The 21,991-nt window shown below is 42.7% G+C and overlaps 1 protein-coding gene across 1 annotated transcript in view; it reads right to left on the bottom strand.

Moving 5' to 3' along the window:
• Window positions 1-21,991, bottom strand: part of SSH1 (slingshot protein phosphatase 1) — a 53,408-nt gene that overhangs the window by 3,788 nt on the left and 27,629 nt on the right. Inside the window, exons 3-14 of the mRNA XM_075214088.1 lie at window positions 18,554-18,657; window positions 17,688-17,752; window positions 16,839-16,960; window positions 16,481-16,549; window positions 14,788-14,853; window positions 13,990-14,184; window positions 11,047-11,140; window positions 10,826-10,954; window positions 5,671-5,717; window positions 5,076-5,222; window positions 4,146-4,346; window positions 773-1,328 (exon numbers count right to left, since the gene is read on the bottom strand). Of these exons, the coding sequence (XP_075070189.1) occupies window positions 773-1,328; window positions 4,146-4,346; window positions 5,076-5,222; window positions 5,671-5,717; window positions 10,826-10,954; window positions 11,047-11,140; window positions 13,990-14,184; window positions 14,788-14,853; window positions 16,481-16,549; window positions 16,839-16,960; window positions 17,688-17,752; window positions 18,554-18,657 (1,795 nt within the window). The remainder of the gene's footprint in view (window positions 1-772; window positions 1,329-4,145; window positions 4,347-5,075; window positions 5,223-5,670; window positions 5,718-10,825; window positions 10,955-11,046; window positions 11,141-13,989; window positions 14,185-14,787; window positions 14,854-16,480; window positions 16,550-16,838; window positions 16,961-17,687; window positions 17,753-18,553; window positions 18,658-21,991) is intronic.

Genomic DNA, 21,991 nt, shown 5'->3' on the forward strand with positions numbered 1-21,991 from the left:
AAAATGTTGGAAGTTATCTGTGAGGAGTTTGTATGTTCTCCCTGTGTTTGCGTGGGTTTCCTCCAGGTGCTCCGGTTTCCTCCCACACTCCAAAAACATACTGGTAGGTTAATTGGCTGCTATCAAATGATCCTAGTTTGTCTCTGTCTGTGTGTTAGGGAATTTAGACTGTAAGCCCCAATGGGGCAGAGACTGACGTGAGCAAGTTCTCTGTACAGCGCTGTGGAATTAGTGGCGCTATATAAATAATTGGTGATGATGAGAATGATGAATTTGTGTGTTTAGACATACAACTACAAAATGCAGTTCTGAAAGTTTGTGTGGCAAAACAGGCTACCTTCAGTCACTGTGTGTCTTATTCAACTTGTAATCCCAGGGTTTCCCAAATCCAGTCCTCAGGGCTCCCTAACAGTACATGTTTTCCATATCTCCTTGCTGGAGCACAGGTGTATTCATTACTGACTGACACACTGTAACAGATCCACAGGTGGTCCTAATTATGTCACATGTGATCCGGAAAACCTGCACTGTTAGGGAGCCCTGAGGACTGGGTTTGGGGAACCCTGCCCTAGACATATAAATATTTTAGTTGTAAAGATAAAGGCTAGCAGTCTTATGAAGGCAAATACTTGGATTATAAAAAGCACATTTCAATTTTTACGTTCCAATATTATCCGAAATCTGAGACAAACATACTTGTCTCACTATATGAATTCCTTCTATGTTGTAAAAGTTATGATCTCCTATGGTATGCAACTAGATGCACTCCTACCTCATTGTCAATGGGGCAACTTCTCTTACTGCTGCTATTATTAGAGAATTCCTTGCTAGCCCGCAGATCTTCTCCGTTATACCCCATAGGTGCCACTGGTTCCCTTCTCTCACTTTCGGTTGATGTTGGGTCATCTTCAAAGTTTTTGGAGATTAAATTGTCTTCAAAATCCAACTTCTTTCTCACTTCCTGCATGCTAAAATCAAAATCTTTGGCCATCAGTAAAGTTTCATTGTTGCTACAGGATTTCTCTTTGGCTTTTGTTGAGCAATATGGCTCTGGGAAGGGGGTCTCTCCCAGTAGGGCATCTCTCTCCAGGTCTTCCACTTGAAGCATCACATTTGGTGGCTCAATTAATTCATGAGGCTCCGTGAGATGCCTAAAACATCTACTTTCAGGCAAGACTTGATCGACCACATCTTCTTCATTTGACCTGTTTGTAAGCTCAGATTCAAGGTTATGTGGCTTAAACGGGTTTGGAAAAATGGCATCTAACTCAGTTTGTGGAATTCCACGCTCCACATGTTGCCTCCACAATTTGTTGTGTCGTTGTTTACTAAAAAAAAAAAAAGTTAGTTAACTATACAGGTGCAGTTTGTTACTTTAACAATGTACATTTATGGGGGAACAAACCAAGGGTTATTAATGAACTGTAAAAATTTAATTTCTGCAATGATTCTTTATGTCTCTATGCCCACTTCACAGGCCTTGTAACTGTCCCTATAAAATCAATCTGAATAGCTGATGATGCAGGTAACTCCATGCAGACTGCGCCACTCCAAACAGACCCAATATCTCCCAAGTGGTACTGGAGGAAATTTTGCTCTTATGCTGACTTCTGCCACTTCAAAATCATTCTCTCGTCTTGCAGCTTCCATACAGTCTTCTCATTCCTCCAATCCCCGTGGTCTCTGCCACCTTCAAATCCTTCCTCTGCCCTCCCCTTATTCTCACCGTCCATTTCACCTCCAAAACAGATTAAGACAGTTAATACTTTCCTCCTGTCAGGTCACACTCACCCTTCTCTCACCCAACCCACCATATGCTACTTCTTCCCATCTCTGAGGTCAAAGTCCACACTCTTCTCTCATCTTGTTCTCCCATCACACTCTCCACTTGCCCCCTCAACCTCTGCTCTCTCTCACCAGACATCTGCTCTCAGCTCTTCAACTTTTCTCTCTCCACTAGCACCTTCCCCTATTCCAACAGGCTCTTGTTTCAACCATCCTTAAAAAAACAAAACCCACCCTCAAACCTGCTGCCATATTGCTCTACTTTCACCTCCAAACTTTTCAAGTGACTTGTCTACAACCGCTTCACATCTTCCTCTCACTCCCTGCTCGACCAATCGGGGTCCCCCAAGGGTCTGTCCTCAGCCAACTTTTCTCCTCCCTTTGCAAACTTATCAAACTTATCCCTTTGACCTTTAGTATCGCCTCTTTGTCGACGACCCCCAAAATAATCCATCCTCCCCCGACCTTTCCCATTCCCTTCTCCCTTGTGTGTATAGCTGTCTTTCTGCCATTTCCACATGGATGTCCCAGCATATTCTCAAACTCAACCTGTTCAAAAACAAAAAGGAACCTGTTATCTTCCCTATACCTCCAGTGTTCCCACACCTCACCTCCTCTACCTCTCGGTTGACAGCATTAGCTTTCCTCTGTTCCTCAAGTCTGCTGTCTAGGCGTCATCCTTGACTCCTCCCATATTAAGTCTCTGCCAATCCTACCGCTTCAACCTTCACAACAATCAGACACTTCCTCACCCTCAACACAACCAGAATTATTATCCTTTCTATCATTATTTTCTCGACTACTGCAACCTATTCCTCTCTGGCTCCCTCTCACTTCTTAAATCAATCCTTGCTGCTTGACCGATTTTTCTCTCTCACCGTTCTTCTTCTACCTCCCCTCTCTGTCAATTATCCCACTTGCTCCCTTTACCCTATAAAATCCATTTCAATCTCCACACATATAAAGGCCTCAACCTCTTCTCCCCCCACAACTCAAACCTCATCTTCCTCCACATGCTCTCCCACTGCACTCTGCAAATGAACACCACCTCAGTTCCCCAATGATTACCCGTTTACACTCCCGCCTTATCCCATGATGCTCCACACCTATGGAACTCACTCAGACGCCCAATCTACCCACCTGCCTCCAATGATCCCTCAGGTGCCTAAAAACCCCCAAACCTACCAGTACAACTCCTAACTCTTCCCCCACTCATTGTCACCCTCTCTTGTGTCAGTCCTTTAGATATTACAAATTTACAGTAACTTCTTATTAGCCAAACCCTCCATCCTGATCTTCATGCCTACCCCCTTTCTGTCCTCCGGCCCACCCTTATCGCTTACCTTCTGTCTAGTCTCTATGTCCCTCCTTATTGCGTCTCATAAACTTATGTTCCAGCGCACAGGTTTGTCTCACACCGATGTGCTTCCAGCATGTCCCTTTTCTCTGTTCTGTATTATGTAATTGTTTTGTTCTACACCCCATTGTACGATGCTACAGAACTTTGTTATGAATAATAAAAAGAATATTTTTTTTAATACCATTATATTTAAGAGACCCAAAGATTTCTAGGTTTAATTTATCTTCCCTACTACTCTTTAATAAACTTAAATTTGTGGTTTGTATTAACTATGACTGGCTTTAGAAGGATGCCATCAATGCCAATTCCCAGGCCCCATACCGAATAATTTTCTGCTAACATTTAAAAAAAAACAAAAAAAAACAAAACAGTTTTACGGAGCTGCTCTTTTTTTTTGTTGGAGCTCTGGGGCCCAAAACAAATTTTCCCAGTACTCCAGCACTACCAAAGCCAGGGCTAAGCATGCAGGGGAATGTGTTGACTTATAGGAAGCCACAAGCATAAAGCAGCTTCCTATTTCTATCCAGGGTTTCACCCTGTCTGGCACACATATTTGGCTGTGTTAAGGGAAGAGGGGGATGACAGAGCTGTTTAGGCACTAGCCACACCCCTCAGTTAATCTAGCCATACCCCCTATGGTAACAGCCATGCCCCCTCTAGTAGGATAACTAACTGTACCTGGAAAGTTTTTTTTAAAATTTACAACATATTGTTTTTTTTTTATTATTCTGTTGTTGAGTGCCTTCTGCCTCATTTTTCCTTCAAAAGTTTAATCTAAAGCATTTTTTTGGTGTAACAAGTTATCAGCTTTTACTGACTTTCCATAATATAACATGCTGGTAACATATGCTCACTCACATGACACACCAATTCTGTCCATTCTCTCATCATCCTACTATGACAAGATCATAGGCTCCCGCTGCTCACTATTTCCATTATGTTATGAGGGCTTCATGCAAACTGCCCCTGGGGATAGTATGCAGAAAATAAGTTCATTCACCTGGCATCCAGGATTCCTTCATACTCTGAGAGCTGGCGCTTGAAACCTGCATTTGGTCTTGCTACACTGCGTTTCTGTTTCACGTAGTTGTACGCTTTCTCCATGGACCAGCCATACTCTTTCATGGCATAAGCAATGACAGTAGAAGCTGAGCGGCTGACTCCCATTTTGCAGTGCACCAGACACTTGGAATTATTTTTTCTGTTGGTACAACAACCAAAACAGGCATAATGCAATTATACTGAAGGCAAAGCTTCAACAGAAAATCATCACAAACCAGCAACTTCACACCCTGTTTACTACCAAAGTGGTGGTCGAATGACTCTATAATTGTATGTGGAGTAGAACAAAGTTGCTAGTCGTAGTTCAGTTCCTTATGGTCATAATAATGGCTAGGATGTAGGTAATGGGGCGGGAACTATGGGTTTAAAAACCTGAGAAGAAAATTGGATAAACAAGTGTGCAGAAAGCGAGCTATGAAATTAGAGACAGATGGAGTTGGGTTATTTTAAACAAAGGGTGCAATCCAGCACCAGTAATATAGTGTACCATTTACATGCAGATACAATACAGCACAATCTAACGATTGTTCTTTCATTTGTTGGGTCGTACAATTTGTTCAACTGAACCCTAGTTTATCTGTAGGTTATGGGAGTTCAGGGATGAAAGAGACCAATAAGGATAGGAAATAATTCCCCACTGATCCATCAGCTTCTAAATGTCCCCGTGCATTGAGATCATGCTTAGAGAGTGGATCTAATAAGTAAATAAGATGAAGTTATAGAGGACATGTAAAATATACAGGACACATTTTGTGAAATCTTCCTTAGCTTAAGAGATAATACAGGTTTATACTTGTAGGAGTTAATGATGTTCTTCAAGTGTGTCATTACTTTCAGTATTACAGAAGCATAAGTCAACAATACCAACTTTGCTTTGCTAATAAAGTTATAGGCCTCATTCCAGTGGGACAGCAGGTCAGTGGATTCCTCATCATATACACGAATATTGTGATAGGCAAAAAGGCCTGGAAAGAAGTTGTCTATTTCCCTGGTCACATTCAGTATGTAGCCAACTCTGAAACAACAATATTACAACTTTGTAAAGAATATCCCCAATTATGTCAATATAAATAATAATATTAAAATAAAAACTATACACATTATGTGAATCCTTTGCTGCAAGATGGTATTGTACAGTGTAGCACGGTTTATAATTGGGTGTTAATGAGGTTATAATTAGACATTTGAGGTCTTATTTAATAATATGATATAGGTATAACATATGTGCTGTAACCCACAGCAGCCAATCAGATGTTAGCTTTCATTAGTCTCACTCCATAAGAACGCTAAAAGCAGACAATTGATTGGTTGCAATGGTTTACAGCACATAGCTGCTTTTTGCATTACATTATTAAATAAGCCCCTTAATGTCTCAACCATAGTAGATTTTATTATTTTATGGGTGTAGTCTAGATTACAAGGCAATGACTTTTCTACCGACAAAGAGGACACCTTCTACTCACCCTGCATTGTGCAGTTCCTCCAGGTTTGACGCGTTCCATTCAGAGCCCTGAAAAACACATAGTACAATCAATAAAGTAAAACCAATACAGTTACTCAGGCTCCCCTATTTAAGTTTTCACTCTAAGCATTCTCCACATTTTTGCAGATTGTACTTAGGGTTTAATTTCCATTTTTCCCTTTGAACACCTCGGACTATTTATTCACTTAAACCAGATGATATGTGTAAGGAGGAAGCACCTCCACTGAAACTCATTAACTTCCATGCCACAGACCAAGAGGTTTTTAGTCCACTCAGCCCCACCTCTTGCTACAGTGTAAGCAGGTAATCCAACCCCATTACCAGATATAAGTGTCTGTATACAAATATTTTAGCAGTCTGGGATGTTTAAATCTGGTGATGTTGGGAAATTACTGCATTTCTGCTGGTAAAAAAATCAGATAAAAGCTAAATTAAAAGAAACACAATTATGGCTAATGCAGTCTCGTTGTGTTTCTGAACACTAGTATCAAAAAGTGCGGTAAGAATTAACTGTGAAAGCAGAGCTTCCAGTCTATCTGCACTTGCTGTACTTCAATTATCCCTGCTGCCACACAATGAGAAATAAAGGTAATACAAAATAAATAGGCCATAAAATTATAGTCTTGACAAAGGATTTGTTTAGAAGCCAAAACTTTGTCACAGTAATACAGTAATTGATTATTCTTCTATCAAGTTTGAGTGTGAGTGCCCTTTCTTATTCTTTGTCTACATGCTGTTCCTGGACACTTTGGGATACTATAGGGGGAATTCAATTCCCCCCGACTTAGCACAGCGTTAAACCTATTACCGTTATTACGGTAGTTTTAACCCAATGTTTTTAAGCCGGCGTTGAAACTTCCGTAATAACAGTAATTAAGCGCAGGCTGCGTTACTTTTACCCGTAACACGGCCAATTGAATTCCCCCCTATGAGAAGCACTCCAGTAAGTATCATCATACATATACACTTTCTCCCAAAGTTCCATTACAGTTACCTATCCTAAAAATATAATTACTCGAAAATTAAATTTCATTTTTTTCCTTTGACATGGTCACTCGCTTCTGCTTGGAGAGCTCAAAGAAAACAATTTCAACAGAGATATCCAATATAATGGGATTTTTATACTTACGTTAAATCCTTTTCTCTGAGTTTACTGGGAGACACTGTAGACTAAGTATGGAGTGTGGTCACTGGAACCTTGGCACTTTCAAAGTTAGCACTGAAATATAAGCTCCTCCCCCTCTATAGCCTTAACAAAGCCCTGAAGGACAGAAAACAGGGTACAGAACAAGAGGAAGAGGAGGAAACAACATAGTCCAATGAAAACCCGAATCCTAACAAGGACAGCAGTGAGAGAACAAGAACCAGACTGGAGTACAAAGAGGTCTGGTCATAGAGGTAAACGCAACACCAAACCCTCTGCTATGCGAAGGACCTTGGTGTACCAAGACCCCCTAGGCCAGTTCACTGCTACAAGAATCACCGAAATGGCCTCTCTCTTCACATATTTTAGTCCCCACAGAAGCATGGCTATCGAACAGCTGGGAACAGCTAAATGAGATAGAAGGCCCATGGAACAGTCAAAGCATCCACTAGAAACACATGCGGATCCCTTGTTCTAGAGTAGAAGTTCTCCAACCTGTGGTTGCCATCATGTCCACCTTCGCATCAGTTGCTGGATAAGCTCTGGATGAAAAGACCATTCCCTGGGATGCAGAACCTGTCTGCTGAAGAAGCCAGCATTCCATATCTCTATGCCTCTGAAAATGACCACTGAAATGGCAAAAACATACTGTTCTACCCAATGGAAGATTTGTATTTCCCTCATGGCCAGGGCACTCTTGGTGCCCCCCTGGTGATTTATGTATGCAACCTCCGTGGCATTGTTGGACTGCACTTGTATGGCTCTGCCTTGCAGAAACTGCTGTCCTGCATACAGAGCATTGAAAACTGTTCTGAGCTTCAACACAATGATGAGATATTTGGAATCCTCCCGAGTCCAAACCTCCTGAGACTGGTGGCAGTGAACCATAGCCCCCCAAGCCCCGGAGACTGGCATCGGTTGTCACCAATATCCAGTTCCAGATGGCAAACGGGTGAACCCTTATCAGCCTCTAGCAAACCAAAAATATCACCTCCGATGACAGAGAAAACATCTGTTTTGAACAAAGCTGGAGGAATTTGTTCCACTCTTGAGATTAACTTGAACAGGAAAGCTTGCAAATGAAACTGTGCAAACTGTAGCGAGAGGATTTTGTCCTCTGGCAGAAATACCCATTGCTGACGGGTGTCGAAGAGAAGGCCTAGGAAGATCATCCTCTAGGATGGACTCAGGTTGGGCTTCTTCAAATTATATGTTTAAGGATTTCAGGTTCAAAGTAGGTCAGAAGGGAAGAATGAAAGGACAGATAACAGTTGCACAATCCAGGAGGATGTGAAACTGTATAGACACAAGCCAGGTTATAGTTAAAAAAAAAAAAAAAAATCCCAGACAACAAGAGCCCGAGTACCTCGCCACTAACCATTGTAGCTAAGGAGGTACACAGAGGGGAGAAATACTGCTGCACGAGGCTCCTCACAAAATGCTGTGTCTGCTCTGGTGGGCTGACCAAGCTAAGAACCCCACCAAAGACGAGGTGCTGCAGGGATCTCATTTCCCTCCCAGGGAACAGCACTAAGTTGACTACCATCCTTAAGAACAGCCCCCTTAGCTGCCACGTAGGGTATGCTATGCAGCCAGCCCCCCGGACACCCATAATCCTGATCTCCTAACTAACTAGGAAATGGAGCTACCTGATACCGTTGTCAGGGAATTGGAACTGCTTTTCCTTACCTGTTCCCTGCTTCATAAGAGCAGGGATCTACTATATGTGTTACAGCTCCGCCAGAGGTATGAGGAGCCCGGGCACTAACTGCAGTGGTAGTAGCAGGGTCCCCCATGTAGGCAATCCCATGGTGAGAGCAGCTGCCGATTGTGGCACCTTGCAGCCTGCTCTAGACATACCCAGTGATGGCTGAGGGATGCCTCACAGTAAAGAATCATTGTAGCCAAACCAATACAAAAAATTAAAATACAACACTATTGTAAAACAAAATACAAGTACAGGGCTGCTGTAGACAGCCATTAACATGCACACAGCTCTTGTGGTCAGTTAACAAAATGTTGCAAGTTCATTTCAGCACTAAATTTGAAAGTGCCAAGGCTCCAGCAACAACACTCTATATCCAGTCTCCAGTGGCTGCCATGTATGAAAGAGAAAATTGCTAGACTTCCATCCAAAAAAATAAAAGCGAAAAACAAAAATCACAACTGTGTTTTTGTTATGTATAAATTTAAATTTCAAAAGTCTTTATACATTGATGGAACTTGAGATATTTGACATTGTGTCTACATTTTCTGTGTAGTTCCTGGGAAAATTATTGTTCTCTAATCAGCCATTTTTAGCCAACAGAGGTTGACTCTAGTTTCCGTCAACTTGATTACTGTCAGGAAAGCTTATTCTACAATCACAACTTTATCTCATAAATATTCAATTCTGAAGCACATAGAGAGACTGTCAGAATCTTACAAACTAATGTAGGGACTGAGGGGCCTTGGGAAATTACGATGTACAAAGTGAAATCTCATTTCTTCATTTCAGTGCAAATACAACCCGCACTTAGCATGAAACTCACATCATCCAACCAACACCTCGCATCGGCTAGAGCAAAATTTTGCATCTCCAGACACAGTCCTCTTGCCCAGCAAATTCATACGCTTCCATGTAAAACTAAACATAACATAATTCAGCCAGCACTCCTTATGTACATTTCTATGGGTTCATAGTGAGCTGCACCTGCCTACATTTTCTTTTTATCAATAAAGAGCCAGCATTTCATCATAGATTTCTGTGTTTATTCCTTAGCGTCTAGACAATGGGGCCTGATTCGTTAAGGCAAGCAAAACAAACATAAATAGCGTTTTTCAAAACCGCATGTAAATCGGGCACACACACGTCTGTTTTCAAGTAGGAGCAGATCTGAAGATACGTCTCTTGAATACGGGTCTAGGTGCCCTCTGGTCTAACAGACAATACACTGCAGGATACAATCAATACATATGTGGACTATAAAGTCCCAAAAGAACACACAGAAAATAAATAAATTAAATTATTGTCACCTGTCAATAGTGGTCATTAATAACAATATTGTTTTTTTAATCTCACTCCAATACATTTATCATGATGTTACTAATGTCTACTGTACATAAAATTAATTTTTACAGTTGCCCCGATTGCAAACATAAATTCTAGCATGCATACAAGACTGTCATCACTAGTAATTGGCACTTGCACCCACCCTGTACCTGGTGCAAGTGATACGACAGAAAAAACGTACCTTTGTGATGCCCAAAGTTTGAATCAGACGCTGCTGTGTGCGCTTGGACTTGGCATGTAGTTACTGTACACTGAATACGTGCATACGCTCGGTCCCTCCCCTGTTCTGCCCATTAAATCGTAGGCTATCGTAAGGGTCCTTTGCGCTCAAAGATGAATTAAATAATGCTGCATTCAATGGCATATGGTCCGGTTATGGGCATGCACAGAGCGATTTTACGCATAATACGCCACGTATCGGCCTTTACATTCCTTACTGAATCGGGCTCCTGATGTCTCTTAATCAGGTGTCCCAAAACATAAGAATAAACATAGAAATCTGTTGATGGTGTGCTGGCCCTTAATCCCATCCCAATAAAACCAGGCAAATGTATGTACAGTATGTTACATCACAAAAAAATAAATTAGTGCTGAATTTTGCACTTTTGCAGTTTGTAAATTACCTGAAATGAAACACAAAGTATTTGTTCCTTTAGACATTACTACCAATGTCTTAGTAAGACTTCTAATGACTGGTTGCTATGATGACAATCAATGTAAGCTAGCATTCCTGATGAACTGCAATAGGCCTTGTTGATAGAATTTCACATGTTCACATGTTATACATGACCTGGGGATAAGGAAATGACTGTGATCCCGTGGAGGCAACCCCTGCAGAATATTTAAAAAACACACATGGAATACACCACATGATGCATTTATCAACTAACCTAACCCACTAAAGTGCATTCATTTAATTACATTTAATGTGTTACATACCAGGTAAAGGTAATCAAAGATAAGAGAGGCTTTATCCATTTGCCCTAGAATCAGTAACATTTCATTGTCTATGTATTCCTTGTATTCTTTCAAGTTGCAGCTCAGCTTCTTCTCCAGTTCATTGCGGATCTAAATATCAGAGACAGGGCTCAGAAAACAAATCACAGACGTAGAGGCAGAGGAACAATTCACAGGTATATAGAATTATGCAGAATATTCACCTCTTTGCATGTTACATTCTCTAAGTCCTTGGTCATCATGATGCTCCTCAGTTTTGCTTTGATAACCCATTCAGTCCTCTCACCTTCATTTGGTCTGCACACAGAAAAATGTGTGGTCAAAAGCACCTTAAATGTAGCAATTACATTAACACACGTATAAATGTGATATTTTCAACACCAAAGCCATGTGGCATTTCTATTAAGCATTGTTGAAGCTCCAAGATGCTGCTCCTACAAGGGCAAGTTAAGCACTGGTAAACTAACCAATTAACTAATATGGGTTATGTCTCATGGGTGTCCAATGACTACACTGTTGCTTTAACTTTGTTTTATTTATTTTTTAAAAACTTTAAACATGAGGACAAAAATATAGAGCATACAAACATTCAAGCCGTTCCCTTACAACTTTTCTTTATATATAGGGGGAGGGGATGTGGGAGGGGGGTGGGTGGAAAGGTACGAGAATTAAAATTAGAACTGTATATCAGAGATAATTGCTGGTCGGTGTAAGACATGTATACATCAGCATGGACAAAAATAAAAACAGCAACAAAAAAAAAATCAAACAGAGCACATCTCATTCCGTGGGTACAAGATGTAGAACATCCAGGCCAGAGGATCCCGAGACGACTCAGGGCTCAGTTTATGAGTGGGACAAGGAGCCACGGAACAGTAGGCAGGGCGGAGGTGGACAGAGTCCTGCCTCTCCCGTAGGTACCAGGGGACCCAAATGAGATCAAACTTATGGTGTTTGTCATGTAGGCAGTAAATAATGGATTACATGCCTGCAATATACCATACATAGTTTTTAAAGGCCGATATAGTAGGGGGATGCAGGTTTTTCCAGTAGTTGGCTATTAAAGATCTGGCAGCCGCGAGGATGCGAGATATTAATTTATTAAAGGGGAAGCGCTCTTGAGGCATAGGGCGGGAGAGGAGGAAGGTCCAAGGGTCCTTGGATAACGGTCGTTTAGAAAGGGGCTATGCGTGGGCAGGTCCACCAGATATGAAGGAGCATACCCCCTCTGGCCGCAGTTCAGCCAGCAGCTCGGAGTGGATGTCGGGAACATTTTGGAGAGTCTATCAGGGGTGTAATACCACCTGTAAATACAATTTGTAAGCCGTTTCTTTGACTTGAGATGGAGCTAGTGGCAATGCCCTCTATGACCTCCTCCCAACAGGACTCTTTTGGAGGGGGGCCCAGGTCCCTTTCCCAGTTCCGCTCGTGATGGCTCTGGGAGTCAAAGGTAATTTCAATCAACCATTTGTAGATTGAAGAGATCATGTACAGGAGTGGGGGCGTATTCTGAATCCTCAGAAAATCAGCAATGCTGACCCTGTCCGTCACAGATGAACAGAGTGATTCAACTGGCAGAGCTTCTCAAAGAGTATGCGACATACCTTTGTGTTGAGTGGCCTAGGCAGGCAGCATTGAGTGAAAGACAAGCGAGGAGCTGGGGGTGTCAGATGAGCACAACACGTGTTGGGAGGGGGGGGGGGGGGGAGCAGATTTAAGTGGGGTGAAGAGGAGCAGAATATTACTGGAAACAGCAGGGAAGAGGCTATTGTGCATTTCTAATAGGTGAGGGAGTGACGTGATGACAACAGACAGGACACCTAAAAACAGATGAATTCGGGAAGCGGGTGCAAGTTGCACTGCCAGTGTGAGTGGAGGCTTCTGAGAAGGGATAAAAGATATTAATGACCCTTGGTGCAGTATTAGAGTACATTGGCAAGTCTGTTTGCAGGATGGGTTCAGCTTTCAGTCAGACAGTATCTGTATGTGGGGTGGGTGAGCCATCAGTGTGCCACCGTGATAAGAAAAAGTGTAGGGATAACAGCGCTGCTCTAAGAAAATGTAAAGCTGCCAATGTGGGTCTGTGTGGGACGAATTCCAAACTTCCCAATAAGCTATAATACAAAAACCATAGTAATGACCCACGGCGCTATGAATTTACAATCTGCAAAATAGAATAAACTAAAATAAAATAAAAATAGGTGCAAAAATACACAGAAGTGATGACAATGATAATGACAACAGTAGGCATTTTGGAAATACCCAGAAGGGTTTAATAGATAAATCCCTAAATGATAAAAGGATAACTAAAAATAGTCCATTAGATATATAACAAAAAAAAAAAAAAAAAAAAAGGAGGAAACAAAAAAGAGACCGGAAAAGTATAATTCCAATAGCATAAAAAAAAAAAAAAAAAAAAAAAAAAAAAAAGGCCAGTGATGATGTAAGCCAGTAAAAAAAAAAATCACAATTCCAGCAAAATAGATGGAAGAATAAAAATTACCTCTGGATAAGTCTCAAAAACAGGTATCTGGGTTCGTGAGTCTGTACTCCCAGGTACAGAAAAAAGTCACCCTACACAGGTCACCCACTGCCAAACTGGACCTAGTCAGTTTCCTGAGCTGACCAAAGTTTTGTACAGTCTGCTTGGCACTAGCAACATTAAAATTTGTTCTCTTTCTTGTACCAAGACCATTCCAACTATGGCACACAAATTTGATGGCATTGAAAAGACATTGCTGCCAGGGTAATGGGTTCGATTACAACCAGGCTCTATCTGTGTCCTGGGTTTGCTTGGGTTCTCTCCAACACCACAAAGACCTAGTGCTAGATTAATTGGCTTCTGAATGAAATTAACCTTCGTGTGTGTGTAGGATAGGGAATATAGTGTGCAAGCTCCACTGGAGGAAGGACTGAAGTGAATGAATAAATATTCTTGATAAAGTGCTTCATCTTATGTAGGTGTTCTAAAGATAACTGGTAATAATAATGAGAAGTAGTAGAAGGAAGAAAAGGCAGTACATGTCATAAAGGTAGTTGGTGTTATATGTTGCTCCCAAAATAGTTCAATTGTGCAACCAAATGGTGCAAATTAATAAAATGAGGAATTTAAAATAAATCAATCATTTTTTTGGAAGTGTACCCACTTCTCCATGTAGAGGATGGGGGAGTCTGGCCGAGTGGACTCCAAGTCCTGCATGGTGTTCCACTCGTTGATACAGCTTTGTTCAGAACTGATGCAGCTCTCGTAGAATGTGGCCCACACAAGAGCCAGTCCACCGGGAAAATAGTTGTACCGTCGGGCAACCTCACAGGCCTTATGGAGGATCTGAAGTGCTGACCTGTTAGCCGCAAAAAAAGTACACATTCAATGAACAGACGTAACCACAATAAAGTAAAAGCATAAATGATTAAAATGTGACAACATCATAGGCACACACACAGTAATATTTAATCTCATGCTTAACTTCTACACGTACTAGATTCAGTCTGACCATCGGTATCCTTTTTTACTTAGGTCTACAGCAAGCAACAACCATTGTTACACCAAGATCTCCCATGTCTGCTAGGATTCTGTTCCATTAATTAAAGGTTTTTCTGTACACAAAGTATTACATTTCAAACTGGCAGTTGTGCCGTTTAACCCTATTCTACCACTACTAACTTTAACTGGATGGTATAATACTTTAATGTAAATATACTCTATTCACACATGGATAATGTATAATATCACTTTTTTATTTCTATAAAGGATCATTCTGCACAAGGAATTTTATGTCTCAGCAGGAGCGAGAGTAATAATGTTGCTAATAAAATGAAAACAATGAAACAGCGCCCCTTGTGGCCAAATCATCATGACAATGTCTTTACTAAGCAAGGATACCAACACATATTGTAGAGTAGTAGGAAGAGTCAATAGAGCTGTCATTTCAAACATTTCTTACCACATGGCCTGGACAGACACTGGTTTGAACACGTGGGTTCTTCCTGCTGTGTTGACACTAAATCCCCTACGAAAAAAAAATATAATATAAATAATGTGAATTTTTGAAAGGCATTGATGTGATCTCAAAATAAGTTTGTTGCTTATAATGACTCTTCCAGAAACATCCAGTTTGTGAATCTGCACTAAACCGCTCAATACAAACTTTGCATTTAATAGGGGGACGGGGGTCCTCTATTAGACAGCCTACCTTCTACAGACCAGCTTCCCCACCCCAACCCATGGAACCCTAATTTTCTGTCGATCCACCATAGCAGACAACATGAAGAGAGGTGTCAGAGCTGTCTTAGCTATTAAGACAGGTAGAACATAGATGTGTACTCAACCCCATCTGTTCAGGTTAGCCTCCCCATCTGTTCAGGTTAGCCTACTCTTCCACCACCTAATCCTGTAACCCCTCCGTCCTTCTTCTTTATCCTTCTATACTAACCATTCTATACGTAGCCTCATCCTACTTACTCCTGTGCTTCTTTCCCCTCAGTGTTCCTGTCCCTCAGCCAATCTTGCCACTTTGTCTATCATGTCAGTCTCCCCCTCACCTTTAGATTGTAAGATCCCTCTTTCCTCGTGTCCTCGTCTCCCTTGCCTTTAGCTCCACTCCTCTTTCTCTCCAGTTCGTCACCTGTCCCCTCTGCCCTCTATCTTCAAATCTCCTCTTCTCCCGTGCTCCCACTTCTCCATCTCTGCCCTGATCTTGTAAGTGGCACCCTCACTACTGGCTCAAGCCCTTTCTCACCCCCCCCCCCCCTCCCTCCTTCCCTTCCCATTCTATCTGTACACTGAATTTCACTCTCCCCTCTTTGCCCTATGCACCTTTCTCTGCTTAGTTGGTACTTTGACTTATACTTTGTCTATACTTATTGCACTTTGTTTTCGTAAAACACTGTATACCATGTATTGTTACCCTGTAGTGTTATGCCATGCCATATGTAAAAGATGATGATAATAATAATAATAATAAATAATATATATGGCATTTGATTGGATTGGAAGCAGCTCCTGTCCAATCAGATGTCCCTTTCCCTACAAACGTCTGAAGGCGATTTGATCGCTACAGAGGTAGAGAATGGCCCAGCCCTTTGACACTTTCATTTCCAAAGTATACAACTTTGAGAGTAAATAGAGAAACCAATCCACTAGTAATTTTTTGAATGATTTTGTATCAATATTAAAATTATGTAATAGAAGAAAAATTCTTAAAATAAAATGAAAATTCCAATTTGCCACCAAGAGAAACCCCCATCCCAATTTTTTTTTCAAATAAAGTTAATTCTTGAAAAACAGACATCAAAAAATATTAAAACTGGCTGTCATGAAGTGGTTAAAATGCTGCAGCCAAACATCATTCAGCTAATTTAAAAATCTTTTAGGGTAGCTTGGCAGCAGTCAGCACATAGTAAGATCCCCCATTGTATGTATCAAATGACTAATGGGTTCATGAACGTCTCAATGTTTCAAGCAGTAAACAAAAAATGCCCTGTGTGTTTGATCACGCTGTGTGCCCACAATGAGTAATCTGTGGATTTCAGGAGACAAAGCACATCTTTTAGGGGACAGGGCCATTTACAACCCCATCTTGTGTATCATCTGTACAGAATACGGTTATGTTCTTCAACAATGTAACGGTCACTCACCCATCTCCATCCAATCGTATGGTGGTGTCACTCCACAGGTGCAGAACCATGCCGATAGTGCAGCTTTTACTAGGACAGACAGACAATGGACTTGTCACACCAGGAGTTCATGTTTTTTGAATTAATAATATTTTTTAGACTATCCTTTTACGTTTTCTGCCTGGCTCCTCCATCTCTTTTGGCAGAGGTATTTCACAAATAAAAAGGGTGAAAACATATACAGCTTGTATGCTAGAAGTAAAGATCACCTGTTGCCTATATGCAGTAAAAGCAGTAATTTCGGGAGTGGACTGATATTCCTGATAATCCAGCCCAGGAACCTTTTCATACGATTATAGTACAAGTCTTAGCACCTCACCTTTCGCTACTGCTGAAATCCACCCCCAGTAGTATATTCTCTTCCGTGTCCTGTCGCCCATTACTGTAGATCACCACCATGTATCGTACCCGGTCTGACCAGCTGCTCTCCAGGCGGACTGCCTGAAATAAGAGCAAAAACTTAAGCCCTATATAGGAGAACTATTTTATAAATAGAAAAATAAATACATCTAGAGCATGTACTCGTGGAGGTGGTAGTATCAAGAAAATATTCACTGCAACTTTGTGGCAATAGAGCATAAAAATGTTAAAGTTTTAAACTAACTTATTGCCATTAAGAAAAAGCCAAAAGGGCACTAAGCAAACACCTATCAAGTTCTGGGAGAAATGCAGCACATGCACATTACATTACTACCACTTGAGTAACAAGAAGCTACAATGGAAATACCGTCATAAGAATGGAAATTGCATTGTGCTAACTAGATTAGTGATGACAAACATTATTTTAGTAAATCAAGAAACCATTGCATCAGCATTCCATATAAAAGTCATTATTCCTAAATATGCTTCTGATTTACTGTAGGTTATATATCATTCACTATACAATACAGAAACCAGACCTCCAGTACAAATACCTATTTCTACAAGTATACCACACCAACATACTCTGTGTTGACAGCTTTTATGCTACATGAACATTTTTTAGGCTGCCGGGAAGTCTGAATTAGACACAAACAGGATAAAGCATACGTTTTAATAGGTGTCTCTATTCTTCATCTGTAAACAAAGCTATACACACACCAAATACAGAAGTGCCTCATTCATTTATTAGCAGCAAGAAACTCATCAATTTAACGATCATGCCACATGACATGCAGTGTAGATTTACCAGCTTTATGCGATCTTCAGAGCGGAGAAGATTGATCATGACCTGAAGGTGTTGTGGCAGGTCTCCTACAATGAAAAATAGTCAAGTAGCGGTGAGTACACGATTCATATTTCTTGGCCTTTGGCCATGATAAGAGTTTATTTAATATTAAAGTTAAAGTTACTGTGAAGATACGAAGATATTTTCTACAGAAAGAATAGAGGACAGACTCCCAGCAGACAACTTGGGATAAGTCATTTATGTTTCAATAAGGCAAATCCTTAAGGTGACAACACATACTGAAATCCTGCTGCTCGGCCCAAGAGCCAATAGTCAGGCTCGCTATACATTTTGCCCGTACATTCGAGTTGCAAAACTGAACAAGATCTGGCTGTTCAGTTTAGTCACATCTTTGCAGTTTTCATGCTTTTTTTAACGGATTACAAACAGAAAAATTGCATTTAAGGTCAAACACTAAGTGGCATGAATGTGTTTTTACAGTTTTGTAGACACACAGAAACATTTTAATTTCACATGTGTCAGAAAGAAACAGCTAATAAAGAATATTTTGAACACGGTCCAAGAATGGACAAATAAACATTGTTAATTGCCATCACTTGTGTTAAACAAGTACAATCTTGTTTCTGATAAGTCCAATGGGAAACAAACATTTTCTGAACTGACACTGGAGACCATGCTAACACCATCTTTCTATAGTCAGCTGTCAATTCTGGGGACATTACAGTGGGCTACATTCTCGAACATCTGTCACACTGCCAGGCATGCATGTGACCTGCCCCAAGGGATCCACGTAACACAATTAGTAGCAAGGCCAATAACTATCCTGTATCGTTCAGAAAGCTGCTGACCTCACGGCCACCCCGTACCAGCATTTTTGTGTAAGTGAAGAAGACTCCTTTGTCCTTGGAAGCTGTTCCCCTGCTGCAGGAAGAGGGCTGCGCCTTTCACCATGAAAAAACTGTCACTTAAACTGAAAGGGGGAAGAAAAAAACAAAACAATTATAATAATAATAGTAATATCTCAACTATTAAGATTATATTAAAATAAAAGGTTATCAAAATTACAGGGGGTGGGTGAGAGAAAGAGGCAGGTGACAGAAAGAAGGGTGAGAGAGGTGGGCGACGGAAAAGGGGAGAGAGGTGAGAGAAGGGTGACAGAAAGAAGGGTGAGAGAAGGGGGGGGCGACGACGGAGCAGGAGAGAGAGAGAAGGGGGGGCGACGACGGAGCAGGAGAGAGAGAGAAGGGGGGGGGGGGGGCGACGACGGAGCAGGAGAGAGAGAGAGAAGGGGGGGGCGACGACGGAGCAGGAGAGAGAGAGAAGGGGGGGCGACGACGGAGCAGGAGAGAGAGAGAGAAGGGGGGCGACGACGGAGCAGGAGAGAGAGAGAAGGGGGGGGCGATGACGGAGCAGGAGAGAGAAGGAGGGGCGACGACGGAGCAGGAGAGAGAGAGAAGGGGGGGCGACGACGGAGCAGGAGAGAGAGAGAAGGGGGGGGCGACAACGGAGCGCGCGTGAGAGAAGGGGGGGCGACAACGGAGCGCGCGAGAGAGAAGGGGGGGCGACAACGGAGCGCGCGAGAGAGAAGGGGGGCGACGACGGAGCGAGAGAGAAGGGGGGGCGACGACGGAGCGAGAGAGAAGGGGGGGGGCGACGACGGAGCGATAGAGAAGGGGGGGGGGGCGACGACGGAGCGATAGAGAAGGGGGGGCGACGACGGAGCGATAGAGAAGGGGGGGCGACGACGGAGCGAGAGAGAAGGGGGGGCGACGACGGAGCGAGAGAGAAGGGGGGGCGACGACGGAGCGAGAGAGAAGGGGGGGCGACGACGGAGCGAGAGAGAAGGGGGGGCGACGACGGAGCGAGAGAGAAGGGGGGGGCGACGACGGAGCGAGAGAGAAGGGGGGGCGACGACGGAGCGAGAGAGAAGGGGGGGCGACGACGGAGCGAGAGAGAAGGGGGGGGGCGACGACGGAGCGAGAGAGAAGGGGGGGCGACGACGGAGCGAGAGAGAAGGATGGGTGCGACGCCGGAGCGAGAGAGAGAAAAAAGGTGGGGGGGGGCGACGCCGGAGCGAGAGAAGGGGGGGGGGGAGATGCCAGAGAGAGAGAGAAGGGGATGCGACGACAGAGCGAGAGAGAGAGAGAAGGGGGGGGCGACGTCGGAGCGAGAGAGAGAGAAGAGGAGGGCGACGACGGAGCGAGAGAGAGAGAAGGGGGGGCGACGACGGAGCGAGAGAGAGAGAAGGGGGGGCGACGACGGAGCGAGAGAGAGAGAAGGGGGGGCGACGACGGAGCGAGAGAGAGAGAGAGAAGGGGGGGCAACGACGGAGCGAGAGAGAGAGAGAAGGGGGGGGCGACGACGGAGCGAGAGAGAAGGGGGGGCGACGACGGAGCAAGAGAGAGAGAAGGGGGGGGGCGACGACGGAGCAAGAGAGAGAGAAGGGAGGGGGCGACGACGGAGCAAGAGAGAGAGAAGGGAGGGGGCGACGACGGAGCAAGAGAGAGAGAAGGGAGGGGGCGACGACGGAGCAAGAGAGAGAGAGGAGGGGGCGACGACGGAGCAAGAGAGAGAGAAGAGGGGGCGACGACGGAGCAAGAGAGAGAGAAGAGGGGGCGACGACGGAGCGAGAGAGAGAGAAGGGGGGCGACGAAGGAGCAAGAGAGAGAGAGAAGGGGGAGCGACGAAGGAGCGAGAGAGAGAGAGAAGGGGGGGCGACGACAGAACGAGAGTGTGTGTGTGTGTGAAAAATAGTTGAGGGGGAGAGCAATGAACATGACCCAATACGCTCTGTTGGATACATCTAACACCTGAGTGGAGAAATAACAGATGTTAATGTACAAATACTGTCAGTTATCTACTTAACTTCAACGTGCAAGGCATTTAGGTAGAATACTTATAAAATAGATGGTTAATACATGTATTATTTTTCACTGAGAACTTTTACAGTCAATAAGAATCTTTTATGTCAGCCATCGCCCGATCTGCAGACCTAAAATGTTGAATATTTATCTCCCCCTCCTACCTCCAAATGTTTTGATTTACGCATTAGTCTGAATACCAGAGTAAAACATGCCACCACCTACACTGGATGCAGCCTGGCTTCCAATAATTCTGCATTGCCAATTTTCAAGCGAGAGACATAAGAGCGAGACACAGTCACATGCATCTCCGCAGCATCCAAGGAAATATCGCTGTCAGAGTCTTTGCAGGAGTGAGGAAAGAAAGACATTCTCCATCAGATTTCTTGCAACCTTGCAAACATGCTTCACCATTGCTAGACAACCAGCAGCATCATGCCACAGGACTATGCTGAACTTTCAAAACATCCTTTCTCTTCCATTACAATCCTTCAATGTTGATCAATTTGCTCACTGTCTTAGTCTTGGATATATCCCATGCTTTACACAGAAAAGAGGACTTCACATTTCTACAACTCACTGAAACAGCAGTTATTAGGTCATCTGTGGGCCGGTCATATCCATCATCACCATCACTTAAATAGCAGAAAGACTAAAATGAGTCATGACAAGGACCAAATGCAGAGTCTATTTTGCTTTTAATCCAAACGTAAAATCAGTATAGGATTCTGGGGCAAGCTTGCAGGAAACATGGCCATTTGTTTGGGTATGCTTTAATCAATGACCAAATAACGTTACACATAACTTGACAACAGCATAATGATTAAGGTATAGTAAGTCTACAAAGCCCCAAACACAGCTGCTACTGGAAATATAACTTGCCGTTGGACATTGAGAACTAATATCTACAACTGCTGTTGGCTTTAAGCAAAAAGGAATAGGTTTCAAATGTCTTGCAGCAAATTAGGCTGGGATCATGCAGGTCACCTTTGTTGTTGATAAATCGGTGGTGGGAGTATTGTATGGTACCACTGATGTGGGTTACTGCCAAGTCTCAACACAAACATATTTGGATACAGGTACATTTCTCCAGAGAAGATCTGGCACAGCAAATTCATACTACAACTAAAGTGTTCTCTCTGAAACCAGCTTTAAAAGATTTTTTTTTGTAATTATCTTATTTTATTCATTGCCTCAAGTCCTGCACATCCTAGAACGAATACTACTGTACAATAATGATGACAATATACATTACAAAGGAGAATCCACAGTGCAATAGAGCTTCAGACCTGGATGAAAAGGTAATACATTGCATTTAAATATTTCTTTGCAAAATCTTTTTTAATCATCTCATACTATAGATCAGTCCTTTTTCATTGCCTGTAGGAACTGTGTTATAAAATATGAAGTGTGAAGACTTACAGCTATCCCTGTAGTAGAAAC

The sequence above is a fragment of the Mixophyes fleayi genome, chromosome 1 (genome assembly GCF_038048845.1).
Source record: "Mixophyes fleayi isolate aMixFle1 chromosome 1, aMixFle1.hap1, whole genome shotgun sequence".
NCBI classification, from domain to species: domain Eukaryota; kingdom Metazoa; phylum Chordata; class Amphibia; order Anura; family Limnodynastidae; genus Mixophyes; species Mixophyes fleayi.